At 49.1% G+C, this 19433-nt stretch overlaps 1 protein-coding gene across 1 annotated transcript in view; it reads left to right on the forward strand.

The window, feature by feature from the left end:
- IGDCC4 (immunoglobulin superfamily DCC subclass member 4) overlaps positions 1-19433 on the forward strand; it is an 82911-nt gene that overhangs the window by 20793 nt on the left and 42685 nt on the right. The window contains 6 exon segments of the mRNA XM_060260364.1: positions 823-890; positions 892-961; positions 4554-4709; positions 8187-8597; positions 13279-13443; positions 16802-16939. Of these exon segments, the coding sequence (XP_060116347.1) occupies positions 823-890; positions 892-961; positions 4554-4709; positions 8187-8597; positions 13279-13443; positions 16802-16939 (1008 nt within the window).

Consider the following 19433-nt stretch of genomic DNA (forward strand, 5'->3'; position numbering starts at 1 on the left):
AGGAAGGTAGATTACGAGCCCCTCTGAGACTCTGAAGGGTGGGGTATAAATCCAATTCTTCTTCTAGTGTGAGCCATGGTTAAGAGTGGACGGCTCTAATCTGGGAGAATGGGGTTTGATTCCCCTCTCCTCCTCCACATGTAGCCAGCTGGGTGACCTTGGACCAGTCACAGTTCTCTCCGAGCTCTCTCAGTCCCACCTGCCTCACAGGGTGCCTGTTGTAGGGAGAGGAAAAGAAGGAGATTGTAAGCCACTCTTGAGACTCCTTTGGGTAGTGAAGGGTGGAGTATAAAACCTACGCTTCTTTTTCTTCTTCTCCTTCTTTGGAAGTGAACAATTCTAACATGGTTTTTTTCGAGCCAGTTTCTATAGCCAGCTAGAGAGTCAATTTGGCATAGTGGTGAAGTGTGCGGACTCTTATCTGGGAGAACTGGGTTTGATTCCCCACTCCTCCACTTGCAGCTGCTGGAATGGCCTTGGGTCAGCCAGAGCTCTCTTATCTGGGAGAACCGGGTTGGATTCCCCACTCCTCCACTTGCAGCTGCTGGAATGGCCTTGGGTCAGCCTTAGCTCTCTTATCTGGAGAAACCGGGTTTGATTCCCCACTCCTCCACTTGCAGCTGCTGGAATGGCGTTGGGTCAGCCGTAGCTGTCACAAAGTTGTCCTTGAAAGGGTGGCTGCTGTGAGAGCCCTCTCAGCCCCACCCACCTCACAGGGTGTCTGTTGTGGGGGGAAAAGATATAGTAGATTGTAAGTCACTCTGAGTCTCTGATTCAGAGAGAAAGGTGGGGTATAAATCTGCAGTCTTCTTCTTCTTCTAGGCAACCAGCCACCAACCACAGGAGATGTGGCCATTGCTGCTGCGCCGGAGAACACCACCGTTGCAGTTGGGAGAGAGCGCTGTGCTGGAGTGCATGGCTGCTGCAGACCCCACACCATTTGTCTCTTGGATCCGGGAGGGTAAATGAACCACACCATCCTTTCGACGCTGAGGAGGCTGCTCTTGGGCCTTTTGAGAGCCAGTTTGGTGTAGCGGTTAAGTGTGCAGACTCTTATCTGGGAGAACCAGGTTTGATTCCCCACTCCTCTACTTGCAGCTGCTGGAATGGCCTTGGGTCAGCCATTGCTCTCGTAGGAGTTGTCCTTGAAAGGGCAGCTGCTGTGAGAGCCCTCTCAGCCCCACCAACTCACAGGGTGTTTGTTGGTGGGGAGAAAATAAGCTGTTCTGAGTCTCTGATTCAGAGAGAAGGGTGAGGTATAAATCTGCAGTCTTCTTCTTCTGAGTGAGTTTGGTGTAGTGGTTAAGTGTGTGGACTCTTATCTGGGAGAACTGGATTTGATTCCCCATTCCCTTACTTGCAGCTGCTGTAGTGGCCTTGGGTCAGCATAGCTCTCGCAGGGAGTTGTCCTTGAAAGGGCAGCTGCCGTGAGAAGAAGACAACGACGACATTGGATTTATATTCCACCCTCCACTCAAGAGTCTCAGAGCGGCTCACAATCTCCTTTATCTTCTTCCCCCACAACAAACACCCTGTGAGGTGGGTGGGGCTGAGAGGACTCTCACAGCAGCTGCCCTTTCAAGGACAAGCTCTGTGACCCAAGGCCATTCCAGTGCAAGTGGTGGAGAGGGAATCAAACCCGGTTCTCCAGATAAGAGTCCACACACTTAACACATACACCAAACTGGCTCTCTCAGCCCACCCACCTCACAGGTGTCTGTTGTGGGAGGGAGAGATATAGGAGATTGTGAGCTGCTCTGAGACTCTGATTCAGAGAGAAGGGCAGGTATAAATCTTCAGTCGTCGTCTTCTTTTATTTTTAAAACTTATTCTGAAGGGGCGAGGGGGGAGGGCGTGCGATTCTCCGGGAAGCCTCGTTAGCTGCAGCGTAATAAATGGAGGCTGAACTAGAGCGGACCTTCTAATCCATGCCAGCTGATTAAATCTCCAGCGATACAAAGCACAGCAATTATATTTACATTGTTTGATCCGTAAGATACGCCCGTTCTGGTTACTGGACACCTTTTGATCTAAAATTAGCCGGGGCCCCTGGATCGAATGACACCCTGGCTGGAAAGGTCAGGTGGGAGAGGTCGGGTTTTGGACGGCCCAGAGCTGGTGGGATTCTGGCCCATCTGTTGGCACTTTGTAAAAATAACCGGCGGGTTATCTTTAGGATTGGAAAGGAGGGGGAACAGCGGCCACTGAAATCGCGGGGGAGCGGAGAATGGGGCAGTTTTTAAAGAAAGGCCGTTCCCCTTTTGGGGTGAAGATGGCATTTGGAAGGATTAAATTTGGCATGGAAGGAATGCTTGGCAGACAGCTGAATAGTAGGTTAGAAGCTGCTTGCTGTAAAACCACTAGACTCGAGTCCAATAACACCTTAGTACAGGGGTGGCCAAACTGTGGCTTGGGAGCCACACGTAGTCTTTCACACGTATTATGTGGCTCTCGAAGCCCCCACTGCCCCGTTGGCTGGCTTGGAGAAGGCATTTGTCTCTTTACATCACTTCTCCAAGCCAAGTCAGCCAGTGCCTTGGAGAATGCATTTCAAGTTGCTTTCTTTCCCCTCCCCTCCCATCTATTTTCCTTCCTTCCTTCCTTCCTTCCTTCCTTCCTTCCTTCCTTCCTTCCTTCCTTCCTTCCTTCCTTCCTTCCTTCCTTCCTTCCTTCCTTCCTTCCTTCCTTTCCTTCCTTCCTTCCCTCCTCCCTCCCTGATGTTCATGTTTTGCAGTTCTCAAACATCTGACATTTATTCTATGCGGCTCTTACATTATTGTCATAAATCTAGGATCTTTACCTTTACACTATGCAGGTCCAATGCTTGGAGAATGCATTTAAAGTTGCTTTCTTTCCACCTTCCCCTTCCCCTCCCATCTATTTTCCTTCCTTCCTTCCTTCCCTCCTCTCCTTCTTCTCCGATGTTCATGTTTTGCAGTTCTCAAACATCTGACATTTATTCTATGTGGCTCTTACATTAGGGGAGTTTGACCACACCTGCCTTAGAGACTAATAAAGGTTTTAGGGGTATGAGCCTTTGAGAGTCAAAAAGCGATTACAGACCGGCATTTTGGGCCGACTCAGAGATGGCTCTGAAATCGACCCAAAAAATCCTTCCACACAGAAACGTCTGCCGCCCGTACCCTGTGCCGTACTCACACCGTCCTCCAGCCTTCGCAGGCCGGCTCAAAAAGCTACAACTTCCGAAGTGGTAGCAAATTTCTGAGCTGATAGCCAGTTGGCATCTGGAACCAGCAGGGCAGATGTTAGGCGGCTTGACTGTGTGAAAGCACCAAGCCACTTTTGCCTTTTTCCCCCCTTGAAAAATGTTCTGGAGTGCATGAGAGCTTAGCTTGTTGGGGGAAGAAAGAGCGGTCCGGCTTCTGAGGCACCTTTACATGGAGAGCCAGTTTGGTGTAGTGGTTAAGTGCGTATACTCTTATCTGGGAGAACCGGGTTTAACTCCCCACTCCTCCACTTGCAGCTGCTGGCATGGCCTTGGGTCAGCCAGAGCTCTGGCAGAGGTTGGCCTTGAAAGGGCAGCTGCTGTGAGAGCCCTCTCAACCCCACCCACCTCACAGGGTGTCTGTTGTGGGGGAGGAAGGTAAAGGAGATTGTGAGCCGCTCTGAGACTCTTCAGAGTGGAGGGCGGGATATAAATCCAATATCTTCATCTACCTCACAGGGTGTCTGTTGTGGGGGAGGAAGGTAAAGGAGATTGTGAGCCGCTCTGAGACTCTTCGGAGTGGAGGGCAGGATATAAATCCAATATCTTCATCTACCTCACAGGGTGTCTGTTGTGGGGGAGGAAGGTAAAGGAGATTGAGAGCCGCTCTGAGACTCTTCAGAGTGGAGGGCGGGATATAAATCCAATATCATCTTCTCCTTACATCTGGAGGCGTCTGGCCACCTGGCAGATGGGATGCAGGCGCTTCACTGGGGAGCGTGTGGAGGCTCTTTTTGAGCTGGCCCAATTCGTGACGCCCCCCAACAACCACAAACTGCCCGTCTGTTATCACCAAAAGTGTCTCAAAAGCTCCTGCCCCCAAAGTCTTGTTCATTTTGAAGGTGTTACTAGACTTGAATTGAACTCTTCTGCTGAAGAAGAACCCATCTGCCCTCTGAAACTGTTGTCATAAAGCTAGGATCTTTGCTGAGTGTCCCATGCTTAATTAGGGGGCAGGGGTTGAATTCTAGCAGGAGCTCCTTTGCATATGAGGCCACACACCCTGATGTAGCCGATCCTCCAAGGGCTTACAAAAAAAGAGCCTTGGAAGCTCTTGGAGGACTAGCTGCATCAGAGGGTGTGGCCTCATATGCAAAGGAGCTCCTGCTAGCATTCCACCCCTGATTAGGGGACATGTCTGTGTTATCTTAACTCGTGGCGCCCATGGCCTTTTATTTCGGCAGGAAGGAACTGGGTTCCATAAGCGAGAGAGAAACTAAAATAATAATAATATCTTAAATATTATTGATCGCTTTTAAGGTTGTCAGTTGTTACCTGTCAGTTTCAGGGTCTGACTTACCGTAGGTGTTTGTTTTTCCATTTGCAGACGGGAACCCCATTTCCACCGATGTGATCGTGCTGGGACGCACCAATCTCGTGATTCCTCACGCCCAGCCCCACCACGCAGGAGTGTACGTCTGTCGTGCCAATAAACCCCAGACGAGGCAGTTTGTGACCGCTGCAGCTGAGCTCCGAGTCCTTGGTGAGAACGGGAGAGCTGAGACGTTCCGTGCGGTCTTTGTGAAATAGCCGGTGCAATAGCCCTATCGTTTTTGTGTTGCCCGTGTCCTACAACTAGTGGTGTTTGTGAGAATGACCTCCATTTCTGGCGTGCATGCAGCCTTCCTGCCTTGTCCAAGAGCCAGCATGGTGTAGTGTTTAGCGAGTTGGGCTGGGACCCGGGTTCGAATTCATGCTCTGCTGTGGAAGCTGTTTCGGTGACCTTCACAGCCTCACCTACCTCACAAGCGGTGTTGGGTGGACAAAAAAGGAGGAGATGAATAACATAAGCTGCACAGAAACACCATTGGACAAAATGGTAGGAAATAAAGATAGATAGGATCCAGTGGCTGTTCCAGGAGATGGAAAAATGATGTCATTTCCTTTCCTTTTCCATGACAGCTAAGAGAAGGAGGTACGTTGCTCTTGACTCAGCCTTTGGACTACAACTGAGCCATGCATTTATGTGATTTGGCTCTCATACCCTGGAAAGCTTATTGATCTTTAAGGTGCTACTAATTCAAATCTTACCCCTGTGTTTACGTATCAAAGGGTCATAGGAACCATATCACTTCAGTCTTCTTCCCTCTGTATTGGCCCCCAGTTTGCTTCCAGGCTCAATTCAAGGCACTGATATTGACCTTTAAAGCTTGATAGCAAGTTTGGTGTAGTGGTTAAGTGTTTGAACTCCTATCTGGAAGAACTGGGTTGATTCCCCCACTCCTCTACTTGCACCTGCTGAGATGGCCTTGGGTCAGCCAGAGCTCTCTTATCTGGGAGAACCGGGTTTGATTCCCCCACTCCTCCACTTGCAGGTGCTGGAATGGCCTTGGGTCAGCCAGAGCTCTCTTATCTGGGAGAACCGGGTTTGATTCCCCACTCCTCCACTAACAGCTGCTGGAATGGCCTTGGGTCAGCCAGAGCTCTCTTATCTGGGAGAACTGGGTTTGATCCCCCACTCCTCCACTTGCAGCTGCTGGAATGGCCTTGGGTCAGCCACAGCTCTCTTATCTGGGAGAACCGGGTTTGATTCCCCACTCCTCCGCTTGCAGCTGCTGGAATGGCCTTGAGTCAGCCATAGCTCTCTTATCTGGGAGAACCGGGTTTGATTCCCCACTCCTCCACTTGTACCTGCTGAGATGGCCTTGGGTCAGCCAGAGCTCTCTTATCTGGGAGAATCGGGTTTGATTCCCCACTCCTCCACTTGCAGCTGCTGGAATGGCCTTGGGTCAGCCAGAGCTCTCTTATCTGGGAGAACCGGGTTTGATTCCCCACTCTTCCACTTGCAGCTGCTGGAATGACCTTGGGTCAGCCAGAGCTCTCTTATCTGGGAGAACCGGGTTGGATTCCCTACTCCTCCACTTGCAGCTGCTGGAATGGCCTTGGGTCAGCCAGAGCTTTCTTAGCTGGGAGAATTGGGTTGGATTCCCTACTCCTCCACTTGCAGCTGCTGGAATGGCCTTGGGTCAGCCATAGCTCTTGTAGGGATTGTTCTTGAAAGGGCAGCTGCTGTAAGAGCTCTCTCAGTCCCACCCACCTCACAGGATGTCTGTTGTGAGGGAGGAAGATAAAAGAGATTGTGAGCCATTCTGAGACCCTTGAGTAGAGGGCGGAATATAAATCCAGTGTCGCCATCGTCTTCTCTGAGACTCTGAATGAAGGGCAGGGTGTAATGCCAACCTTCTGTAGGGGCTGGGACCAATATACCGCCTGCTCCCATAGAAGCCTACCTCTTCCTTCCTGTCGTCTTTGGAGGCTCTGCTTCCAGTACGGATACAGAAATATCCAGTTATTCTGCAGTCTGCCAAATGTTTTCAACCATTTGACAAATCCTGTGATACAATAGTAGATAAAAATATAAATTCAGCAGGTTCCGATGTGTAAATATGGAACAATACAATCAACATCGCAAATGTACTTATCGCGCCAAAGTGTGTACAAACATATATTTTAGTGACAAAAGACTTAACAACATTTCAACATACAGTAAAACCTCCAGAATAGCAGCTGGTTACAAAACACAATCACTGAAGAAGTCTAACAGTGAAAAAGTCTACACAACTCCCACTTCTTGTGCATGTCTCTATGTCCTGTCATCTTCGCGCTGCTACCAAGGAATCAAAAAAATTCCACCGGACAGAGATAGGGGACCGTGCTTCTAGGTCAAATTACCGTTTCGTTTCTTGTCCTTTCGTCAGCCTGATCTCTCTACAATCATCGTTGCATGGGGCCGTAGAGAAATACTTTTGCTTTCGGATCGATGCATTTCTTTGTTGCACCTGGAAGTTTTTTTAGCCTCCAGCTCACACCTTTTTGTCTTAGCTCAGGAAAAAAATGGCCCCAGAGCAAACTAATTTATGCAGTAACTCACAACTTCAATGCCAGTAGCTCACAAAGTAGAGCTTTTGCTCACAAGACTCCACAGCTTAGAGGGAATACTGACGTAGACCCAGGCAGTATACTAACAATAAGTTCACTGTAAGTGCCCAAAACAATGTGAGTTTTAATTATTAGTGCAATAGTGAAAGTCAGAAACAGTAAAGGTGATGAAATAGAATAAAACCCTGACGCGGCCAACTAAACATTCCCTTCCTCTAATTCTGACTGACTCGTCACTCTTTGGATGAGGGAGCTCTCCTGACTGCAGCCTTCCTCCAGCCCAGCCTTTTCAGAGAGAACAACCCTTCCTTCTCTAGCTGGGCCTTTTATTTCCTTCCTTCCAGGTTCCACACCTCTGGTCTCCTTTGGACAAGTTTCCTCTCCCAAACTTCTGCCCAGAGAGCCAGTTTGGTGTAGTGGTTAAGTGTGTGGACTCTTATCTGGGAGAACCGGGTTTGATTCCCCACTCCTCCACTTGCACCTGCTGGAATGGCCTTGGGTCAGCCATAGCTCTGGCAGAAGTTGTCCTTGAAAGGGCAGCTGCTGTGAAAGCTCTCTCCAGCCCCACCCGCCTCACAGAGTGTCTGTTGTGGGGGAGGAAGGTAAAGGAGATTGTGAGCCGCTCTGAGACTCTTTGGAGTGGAGGGCGGGATATAAATCCAATATCTTCATCTACCTCACAGGGTGTCTGTTGTGGGGGAGGAAGGTAAAGGAGATTGTGAGCCGCTCTGAGACTCTTTGGAGTGGAGGGCGGGATATAAATCCAATATCTTCATCTACCTCACAGGGTGTCTGTTGTGGGGGAGGAAGGTAAAGGAGATTGTGAGCCGCTCTGAGACTCTTCGGAGTGGAGGGTGGGATATAAATCCAATATCTTCTTCTTCTTCCCACCCAATCAGAGGGACAGAAGGGATCCTGGGAAATTTAGGCCCTGTAGCTACTTTCCTGGAGCCTGTAGGCCTCACTAGGCCTAGGATCATGACAGCTAGATTAACAGCTGAAGGTCATTCTGACTGTGCTCTCTCCTGGGGAAGGCTCCACTTTCCCCCCTAACTTCAAGTGTTGTTCTTCCTCCCCACAGCTCCTCCATCCATCTCCCAGGTGCCCGAAACCATTTCCCGGACCCGAGCTAGCACCGCCAGGTTCCTCTGCAGAGCGGAAGGAGAGCCGCCACCCACCATCCACTGGATGAAGAACGGGAAGCCCATCTTGTCCAACGGGCGGGTGAAGGCACAGAGCGGCGGCACTTTGGTCATCAACCAGATCGGGATGGACGACGCCGGCTACTACCAGTGTGTGGCGGAAAACCTACTGGGCATGGCCTGCGCCACCGCCCGGCTGGCGGTGATTGTGCGGGAAGGGCTGCCCAGCGCACCAAAGAAAGTGAGGGCCAGTTCGCTCTCCAGCACCACCGTCTTGGTGTCCTGGGAGCGGCCGGAGTTCAACAGCGAACAGATCATTGGCTTCTCGTTGCATTACCAGAAAGCTTTGGGTAGGTGCTTGGTGGCCATGTCCCAACAGAAATCTTTGGTGTTTTTTTTAGAATGATGAGAAATAGCAGACCTCAGGTTCAGCAGGAGCTCACAGGAGCACAGCTCCTGAACCTTTCTGAGGGCTCCCCCTTTTCCTCCTCCCCACCAACTTACCTTGTCCATTGAATAGTGGGTGCAGCTGCATAACAATCCCTGGATTAGGAGAGCGGGCAGCCAGACAGACACCGGGGGCTTTGCCACTCCCCCAGCAGTCCTCATTAACCCCTGGAGAAGCCTGCTCCATCCTTTCTCCACTTCTTATGTGATTTTGGGTGGTGGGTGGCTTGCTGGCCTTTTAAGGGGGGGGCGGCGCAGGAGAGCCCCAGACGGGCAAGGCCTGCTTGGGTTGGTAGGATCTCTAGCCAGCCCAAGCAGGTCTCACTCACCTGGGGCTCTCCTTCCTTGCATTGGGTTGCTTTTGGCTGGTGAGGGCCGGCATTATTTATTTATTTATTTAAGATTTGTATCCCGCTCTTCCCACAAGTGGCTCAGGGCGGCTCCCAGCAAATAGTCAAACATGAAATTAAACAAATATTTAAATATATAAACAATTAAGACATTTAAAACTGTTAAAACCTTAAAACCATTAAACATTACTAAAATATGTATAACAGGAGTCTGGCAAAGCTACATTTAGTTTCTCATCTCAGCTAGGTGTAGGCTAGCCGGAAGAGGGTTGTCTTACAGGCCCTGCGGAACTGAACAAGGTCCCGCAGGGCCCTCACCTCCTCCGGCAGCTGGTTCCACCATGTAGGGGCCATAACAGAGAAGGCCCTGTCCCTTGTGGATTTTAGGCGGGCTTCTTTTGGCGCAGGGATAGCGAGAAGATTTTGGGTTCCCGATCTCAGTACTCTCTGGGGAACATGTGGGGAGAGACGGTCCTTCAGGTAGGCAGGTCCCAGGCCATATAGGGCTTTAAAGGTAATGACCAGCACCTTGTACCGAACTCGGTACATCACAGCATATCATAATGAGTTATGCTAATGAATTCCACCACCTATTTTTCTACAAAACGACCCCTAGGAAATAGCACTCTAAAGAGCTGTTCCTAAAAGTATAGAATCACAGAGTTGGAAGGGGCCATCCGGGCCATCTAGTCCAACCCCCTGCGTAATGCAGGATCAGCCTAGAACAGGGGTGTCAAACATGCAGCCCGAGGGCCGGATCAGGACCCCAGAGGACTCCTATCAGGCTTGCAAGCAAGACTGCTTCCTTCTCCCTCTCTCTTGCTTCATTCTGTGTCACAGCTTGGTTAGTCAGAATTTCTCATTTGCACAGAAGCTGCAGAGCAAAACCTGTTTTCCCCCATTGGCTGAGGCTCTCTCTTAGGGAGGAAGTGGGTGGGGGGGAGAGCTTGCTTTGATACTGACCACAATATTGCAAGAGTGCTCACCTGGAGTCTTGTGTTCAGTTTTGGGCACCACATTTTAAGAATGATATAGACAAGCTGGAAGTGGTCCAGAGGAGGGTAACGAAAATGGTGAGGGGTCTGGAGACCAAGTCCTCTGAGGAAAGGTGGAAGGAGCTGGGCATGTTTAGCCTGGAGAGGAGGTGGCTGAGAGGTGATATGATCGCCATCTTCAAGTCCTTGAAGGGCTGTTATATAGAGGATGGTGTGGAATTGTTTTCTGTGACCCCAGAAGGTAGGACCAGAACCAATGGGTTGAAATTAAATCAAAAGAGTTTCTGGCTCAACATTAGAAGAACTTCCTGACCGTTAGAGCAATTCCTCAGTGGAACAGGCTTCCTCGGGAGGTGGTGGGCTCTCCTTCCTTGGAGGTCTTTAAACAGCAGCTGTATGGCCATCTGACAGCAAAGAAGATCCTGTGAATTTAGGGGGAGGTGTTTGTGGGTTTCCTGCATTGTGCAGGGGGTTGGACTAGATGACCCTATAGGTCCCTTCCAACTCTGAGATTCTATGATTCTAGGTTTTTCAACAGAGGCCGGATGGCCATCTGACAGCAATGAAGATCCTGTGAATTTAGGGGGGAGGCGTTTGTGAGTTTCCTGCATTCTGCAGGGGGTTGGACTAGATGACCCTGGAGGTCCCTTCCAACTCTAAGATTCTATGATTCTAGGTTTTTCAACAGAGGCCAGATGGCCATCTGACAGCAATGAAGATCCTGTGGATTTAGGGGGGAGGTGTTTGTGAGTTTCCTGCATTGTGCAGGGGTTTGGACTAGATGACCCTAGAGGTCCCTTCCAACTCTAAGATTCTATGATTCTAGGTTTTTCGACAGAGGCCAGATGGCCATCTGACAGCAATGAAGATCCTGTGAATTTAGGAGGGAGATGTTTGTGAGTTTTATTTATTTTTTATTTATTTATTACTTTACATTTATATCCCGCCCTCTCCGCAAGCGGACTCAGGGTGGCTCACAACATCATAAAAACAATCAATTCAATAAAACATATAAAACCATAATTTACTTATCAATTTAAAACTATTAGCGCTGTCTCAGTCCAATCTAGGCGGTATTGACTTCTGCCTATGCTCGCCAGCATTCTGTGGGATGTCCGGTGGCAGCCCATTTTCAAGTTTCCTGCATTGTCCAGGGGGTTGGACTAGATGACCCCGGAGGTCCCTTCCAACTCTATGATTTTGTTTCTTTGCTAATGCTGTAAGCATGTTTTATTAAATGTGTTTGTCTGTGTCTGTTATAAAGTTTATCTCTCCACTACACCCCTGGCCTAGAACATCCCGGACGAGTGTTTGTCCAGCCGCTACTTAGAGACTGCCCACATGGGGGAGCTCCCCACCTCCTGAGGAAGCTGATCCCATCATGATTGTGGATTGAAGAAGCAGAATAAAGTTTTGAGACCAGTGGTCTTAATGTTGCCGCAGGACTCTGTCAAGGCGTTCCCCTTTGCCACAAGTACTTCCGTGTTGGTTCAGATTTTTCGCAACAGTGTGCCACCCCCCCTCCCAGTCAAAAGGCCAGCAAGCCACCTGCCGCCCAGAATCACATAAGAAGTGGAGAAAGGGTGGCGTGGGCTTCTCCGGGGGTTCATCTGGGCTGCTGGGGGTGTGGCAAAGCCCCTGGTGGCTGGCTGGCTGCCCGCTCTCCTAATCCAGGGATTGTTATGCAGCTGCACCTGCTATTCAATGCACGAGGCAGGTGGGGAGGAGGAGGGGGAGCCCTCAGAAAGGTTCAGGAGCTGCTTATTGAGTCTGTGAAACTTGCAAGTATCCTTTCTCACCCTGAGATATTTGGTACACGAAAGGCTTCAAGGTGATTCTCTCAAGTCAAGTCAATCTTTATTGCATTAGCAGCAAAATGCCATAGCAACAGACAACCAGACAAAAAAAAATAAAATAAAACATTCAATACAACAATAGAATTATATAACTCATGATAAAATTTAGGCTGAATTATCAGAGACTATCGTTGTTTGCAGATAAGGGTAGTTGGAATGCTGGGTGTGGGGGTGTATGCTGCTTCATCGGTGGAGGAAAAAGGCTCCTTTTTACTCAAATGAAGCAACAGTCTGAACCAGAAGTGGCCAAATTTGCTTATCCTAAGAGCCACATAGAATAAACATCAGCTGTTTGAGAGCCACAAGGCAAAGAAGGAAGGAAGGAAAATAGATGGGGAGAGAGAGGTGGAAAGAAAGCAACTTTAACTTTAAATGCAATTCCCCCCCCAAGAGATTTAAAGAGAGAAATGCCTTCTCCAAGTCAGCCGATGGGGCGGTGGGGACGTCGAGAGCCACCCAATATGTGTGAAAGAGCCAGTTTGGTGCAGTGGTGAAGTGTGCGGACTCTTATCTGGGAGAACCGGGTTTGATTCCCCACTCCTCCACTTGCAGCTGCAGGAATGGCCTTGGGTCAGCCATAGCTCTGGCAAAGGTTGTCCTTGAAAGGGCAGCTGCTGGGAGAGCCCTCTCCAGCCCCACCCACCTCACAGGGTGTCTGTTGTGGGGGAGGAAGGGAAAGGAGATTGTGAGCCGCTCTGAGACTCTTCGGAGTGGAGGGCGGGATAGAAATCCAATCTCTTCATCTACCTCACAGGGTGTCTGTTGTGGGGGAGGAAGGTAAAGGAGATGGTGAGCCGCTCTGAGACTCTTTGGAGTGGAGGGCAGGATATAAATCCAATATCTTCATCTACCTCACAGGGTGTCTGTTGTGGGGGAGGAAGGGAAAGGAGATTGTGAGCCGCTCTGAGACTCTTCGGAGTGGAGGGCGGGATATAAATCCAATATCTTCATCTACCTCACAGGGTGTCTGTTGTGGGGGAGGAAGGGAAAGGAGATTGTGAGCCGCTCTGAGACTCTTCGGAGTGGAGGGCGGGATATAAATCCAATATCTTCATCTACTTCACAGGGTGTCTGTTGTGGGGGAGGAAGGGAAAGGAGATTGTGAGCCACTCTGAGACTCTTCGGAGTGGAGGGCGGGATATAAATCCAATATCTTCTTCTTCTTCTACATGTGGCTCTTGAGCCACAATCTGGCCACCCCTGGTGTGAACCAACCTGTATATATGTGATGTTTACCTACGACTCCTTAGTTTTCGCGAGTGATTTGAAAGCATGAAGAGAAAACGCAGGCCTCTCGCAAGCTTCATTCCAAGAAGCAAGTTTGGGAAAAAAGGACAAAACGTTCTTTCTTTCCTGTCTGACATCGTTGTGTACCCTCTCCAGGCACCGACAACGTTGAGTTCCAGTTTGCGGTGAACAACGACACGACGGAATATCCGGTGAAGGACCTGGAGCCCAACACAAACTACGTCTTCTACGTGGTGGCCTATTCGCAGCTGGGAGCCAGCCGGACGTCCGCGTCCATCGTCGTCCAGACTCTGGAGGATGGTTTGTAGGACCGGGGTGGAAGAAACGTCTCAGACTCAAAAGGCGTCCTCTTTCTCCGCTGCTGAGAGAAAGAGCACGGAATTGGTTGCATTACAGTGTGGTGTCGGGATGCAACCAGAAATACTGTGACGTGGGGAGGGTTTGGTGTTCCTCGTTTGCTTTTTCCTGCTCTCGGGAAAATAGAAGATGATGATGATATTGGATGTATAGCCTGCTCTTCACTCTGAATCTCAAAGACTCAGAACGGTCACAATCTCCTTTACCTCCCCCTCCCACCCCAACATACCCTGTGACTAAGTAGGTAGGGCTGAGAGCTCTCCCGGAAGCTGCCGTTTTGAGGACAGAGTCTCAGAGCAGCCTACAATCTCCTTTACCTTCCTCCCCCACAGCAGACACCCTGTGAGCAATGTTCCTTCTAAGCTGTGGAGTCTTGTGAGTAAAAATTCTACTTTGTGAGCTTCTGGCATTAAAAGTTGTGAGCTACTGCATACATTAGTTTGTTCTGGGGCCATTTTTCTTGAGCTGAGACAAAAATGTGCGAGCTGGAAGCTAAAAAATTCTGAGCTAGCTCATACTAACTCTGCTTAGAGGGAACACTGCCTGTGAGGTGGGTGGGACTGAGAGAGCTCTCCCAGAAGCCTCCCTTTCAAGAACAGAGTCTCAGAGTGGCCTACAATCTCCTTTATCTCCCTCCCCCACAACAGACACCCAATGAGGTGGGTGGGGCTGAGAGGGCTCTCCCAGAAGTCTCCCTTTCAAGGACAGAGTCTCAGAGTGGCCTACAATCTCCTTTACCTTCACTCCCCCCAACAGACACCCTGTGAGGTGGGTGGGGCTGAGAGGGCTCTCCCAGAAGCCTCCCTTTCAAGGACTCTCAGAGCGGCTCACAATCTCCTTTACCTTCACCGCCCCAACAGACACCCTGTGAGGTGGGTGGGGCTGAGAGGGCTCTCACACTAGCCACCCTTTCAAGAACAACTTTGTGACAGCTATGGCTGACCCAAGGGCATTCCAGCAGCTGCAAGTGGAGGAGTGGGGAATCAAACCCGGTTCTCCCAGATAAGAGAGCTCTGGCTGACTCAAGGCCATTCCAGCAGCTGCAAGTGGAGGAGTGGGGACTCAAACCCGGTTCTACCAGATAAGAGAGCTCTGGCTGACCCAAGGCCATTCCAGCAGCTGCAAGTGGAGGAGTGGGGAATCAAACCCGGTTCTCCCAGATAAGAGAGCTCTGGCTGACTCAAGGCCATTCCAGCAGCTGCAAGTGGAGGAGTGGGGAATCAAACCCGGTTCTCCCAGATAAGAGAGCTCTGGCTGACCCAAGGCCATTCCAGCAGGTGCAAGTGGAGGAGTGGGGAATCAAACCCGGTTCTCCCAGATAAGAGAGCTCTGGCTGACCCAAGACCATTCCAGCAGCTGCAAGTGGAGGAGTGGGGAATCAAACCCAGTTCATAGTCCGCACATTTAACCACTATACCAAACAGCTGATGACTGGGGAGGAAGAGAGGTGAGGCGTCAGGGCTGCTGAAATGAATGAGAGGATCTTTCTCCCCTGCTCTGTTCAAACCAATTATATTTTGCACTGTACCTCTGCATTGTTACTCCCTTCTTTACAAGTTGGGATTTTCATTCCTACTTGTATCTGACAAAGGAAGTTTGGTCTCTTGAAAGCTCCTACTCTGAGAATCTTGTTGGGCTTGAAGGGGCTCCTGGACTCTTTGAGACTGGGTTTGATTCACTGCTCCTTCAGGCACCTGCTGGAGTGACTTTGGGGCGGTCACAGTTCTCTCAGAGCTCTCTCAGCCCCACCTGCCTCACAGGCTGTCTGTTGTGGAGAGAGGAAGGGAAGGAGATTGGAAGCCCCTCTGAAACTCCAAGAGAAGGATGGGGTATAAATCCAATTTTTCTCTTCTTCTTAAGAGCAGCAGACTCTAATCTGGAGAACCAGGTTTGAGTCTCCACTCTTCCTTCACGTGCAGCCAGCTGGATGACCTTGGGTCTGTCACAGTTCTTGAAAGAGCTGTTCTCTCAAGAGCAGGTCTCTCAGAGCTCTCTCAGCCCCGCCTGCCTCACGGGGTGCCTGTTGTGGGGAGAGGCAGGAAAGGAGATTGAAAGCCATTCTGAGACTCCCAAGTGAAGGTCGGGGTAGAAATCCCTTCTATTCTTCTCCTGCGAAAAGGGTGTTCCTCTTTGTACGATGCAAAATGAACTTGTGGAAGTCTGCGTCACGAGTGTTGTCGGTTTGCACACGTTGGCTTGGATCCAGCAACGCACAAGCAGAGGCGTAAGCAGACTTAGCACAGTTTTGCTTGGGCAAGATCTCGTGCACGCTTAGCGCTTTCCTCCCTCTATGTTATAGCGCTCAAAAATTGGCCACACAAGATCTGTAGGCAGGAGTGGCCAAAATTGCTTAACATAAGAGCCACATGGAATTAATGTCAGGTGTTTGAAACTTACAAGACATGGACACCGGATTTTTGAGAGCTGCAAAATGAGAGGAAGGAAGGAAGGAAGGAAGGAAGGAAGGAAGGAAGGAAGGAAGGAAGGAAGGAAGGAAGGAAGGAAGGAAGGAAGGAAGGAAGGAAGGAAGGAAGGAAGGAAGGAAGGAAGGAAGGAAGGAAGGAGAAGTGGAAAGAAAGCAACTTTAACTTCAAATGCATTCTCCAAGCTGCCAGCAGGCTTGGCTTGGAGAAGTGTTTTGAAGTGATTTAAAGAGTGCCAGTTCGGTGTATTGGGTAAGTGTGTAGACTCTTATCTGGGAGAATCAGGTTTGATTCCCCACTCCTCCGCACGCACCTGCTGGAATGGCCTTGGGTCAGCCATAGCTTTCATAGGAGTTGTCCTTGAAAGGGCAGCTGCTGTAAGAGCTCTCTCAGCCCCTACCTCACAGCGTGTCTTTTGTGGGGGTGGGGGGGGGGGGAAGGTAAAGGAGATTGTGACAGCTCTGAGACTCTGCGATTAAGGGTATAGGGCAGGATATAGATCCAATATCATCATCTTCTTAAAATGCCATCTTCAAGCTGGCCTATGGGGTGGTGGGTTGAGAACCACACGATATGTTTGAAAGAGCCGTATGTGGCTCCCGAGCCACAGTTTGGCCACCCGTGATCTGGAGAAAGTGGGCAGAGCGTCACTGTCCCAGACGGAGAGTTCCATCTCTACCTTGTGGCTGATAGCCACAGATGGACCTCTGCTCTCCGTATGTTTATCCAGTCCTCTCTTGAAGCTTTCTATGCTGGTAGCCGCCACCGCTTGCTGCGTGGAAAGATGCTCTTTGTCCGGCTGAACGAGTCGGTGCTTTGCTCCTGCCTTTCCTTCCTGGGGAGATGGGAGTCACTTCTTTCCCTCTCTCGCCTCCCAGTTCCAGGCGCTGCTCCTCAGGTGTCGCTATCGAGTGCCACGCCCACGGACATCAAAGTGACGTGGCTGCCCCTCCCTCCTGAACTCAGTAATGGGAAGATCACCAAGTACAAAATCGACTATGCCCCTCTCAAGGAAGGTGAGGAAGAGATGGGTTGCAGAGGGGCGGGGCTTTGCCTCGCTCTTAGCCTTTTCTCTCTCTTAAGTACAATGTGTGCGTGTTTTATTTTTTTAAAAAATAACTCTTTGCGCTCAGGTAGTCTGTCTTTTCTCAGATGCCCATCAGAATATCACAAAGCAGGGAGCTAAGTTTTTTCTTTTCCCTGTAAAACAATTTTTATTATTCAGCAACATTAATCAATAATCATCCAAAAATAAACCTCGAACGTATTGCATCACATTTCCCATCTCCCTCCTCCCTTTTTAGGACTTCCCCGGTGCATTCAACTTAAAATACAAAAAAGAATAAAAGGTAATATTAACCTATTAAGAACATTCTAAAAACTTATAACCTATTAAGAACCTTCTAAAAAACTTATAACTATAATAAAATAAAATTAAGAATAAAATTACTTATTACTATTATTTTCTATCCTGATTAATAGTCTTATAATATTACTATACTTAATTCCTGGTGTTATCTATCTTAATTATTATCTATTAAGCCCCATCCTTATATGCAAAAAATACTGTATATTTCCATAATTTTACTTTATCTGTAGTTAACATTTTACACTAAAAAGAGAAAGAAAAAAGTTAACCATTATTAAAAATCACCAAATGCCTTTCACCTTCCACTGTTTTTCAAGATACTTTTGAAATTTCTCCCATTCTCTGTTATACTTATCTATATCAAGTTCTTTTAAAGTTCTAGTAAATTTGTGCATTTCGCTCCAATGCATAACTTTCATAATACAATCCCATTTTTCTGGTAATTTATTTTGCTTCCACAACTGCGCATACAATGTCCTTGCAGCAACAGGTAGCTAAGTTTTGTAATGCTTGTCTTTGTATAAGAAACGCAGCAGGGCTTCTTTATTTTTGTAGCAGAAACTTCTTTGCCTATGAGGCCTCACACCCCTGATGCAGCCAGTCCTCCTGGAAGAAGAAGAAGATTGTAGATTTATGCCCCGCCCTTCTCTCTGAATCAGAGTCTCAGAGCGGTTCACAATCTCCTTTATCTTCTTCCCCCCACAACAGACACCCTGTGAGGTGGGTGGGGCTGAGAGGGCTCTCACAGCAGCTGCCCTTTCAAGGACAACTCCTGTGAAAGCTCTGGCTGACCCAAGGCCATTCCAGCAGGTGCAAGTGGAGGAGTGGGGAATCAAACCCAGTTCTCCCAGATAAGAGTCCGCACACTTAACCACTACACTAAACTGGCTCTCAGTAGGCTTACAACAGGCCCTGTACTAAGAGCCCTGTAAACTGTTGGAGGATTGGCTTCATCATGGGGGGGGTGGCCTAATATGCAAAGGAGTTCCTGCTACAAAAAAAGCCCAGGAAATGCATGTGTGTCTTGATTTCATTGATACTTCTATTGATTTTACTATTCTGTTTTAATCATGGATAATTTTGCCATTCAGTGTTTTAATTTGTTTAAATTATTAAGCTTTTATGGTTGACTTGATGCCATATAAATTAACTAAAGCCTTTCTTTCCAGTTTTTTTTTTTTAAATTGTGTGTGTATGCTTGCGTATCTGGAAGTCATGGTGACCTCTAGTGACTCCTAGTGGATCTAGGATGTTTTCAGAGAGTTGGCTGACTTATTGCCTGCCTCTGCATCCCGGTCCTGGTATTCCTTGGAGTTCTCCCATCCAAGTACTTGCCAGGGTCGGCCCTGCTTCGCTTCCGAGATCTGACAAGATTGGGCTTGCCTGGGCTATCCAGTTATTAAGATTTATTTATACAGGAGAAAAAGAAGAAGAAGACTGCAGATTCAGAGACTCAGAGTGGCTTACAATCTTCTGTATCTTCTCCCCCCACAACAGACAGGCAGGGAGTGATAAACCACCTCTGAACGTCTCTTGTCGTGAAAACTCTCAGGGGTTACCATCAGGGGTGGAATTCTAGCAGGAGCTCCTTTGCCTATTAGGCCACCCCCCCCTGATGTAGCCAATCCTCCAAGACCTTGGAATTCTAGCAAGAGCTCCATTGCCTATTAGGCCACACCCCCCTGATGTAGCCAATCCTCCAAGAGCTTGGAATTCTAGCAAGAGCTCCTTTGCCTATTAGGCCACACCCCCTGATGTAGCCAATCCTCCAAGAGCTTGGAATTCTAGCAAGAGCTCCTTTGCCTATTAGGCCACACCCCCCTGATGTAGCCAATCCTCCAAGAGCTTGGAATTCTAGCAAGAGCTCCTTCGCCTATTAGGCCACACCCCCCTGATGTAGCCAGTCCTCCAAGAGCTTACAGGGCTACTAGGACAGGGCCTCCTGTAAGCTCCAGGAGGATTGGACGCATCAAGTGGGTGTGGCCTGATACGCAAAGGAATTCCTGCTACAAAAAAAGCCCCGGAGACCACTGTGGAAGTCCAGGTTTGCAATGCAGAGGCAGGTGGTGGCAAATCACCCCTCTTTCCTCGGAAACGGCACTTGTTTGCCTTAAATTACCTATGACTTGACGGCCCTTTCC

The sequence above is a fragment of the Heteronotia binoei genome, chromosome 19 (genome assembly GCF_032191835.1).
Source record: "Heteronotia binoei isolate CCM8104 ecotype False Entrance Well chromosome 19, APGP_CSIRO_Hbin_v1, whole genome shotgun sequence".
Classification (NCBI taxonomy): domain Eukaryota; kingdom Metazoa; phylum Chordata; class Lepidosauria; order Squamata; family Gekkonidae; genus Heteronotia; species Heteronotia binoei.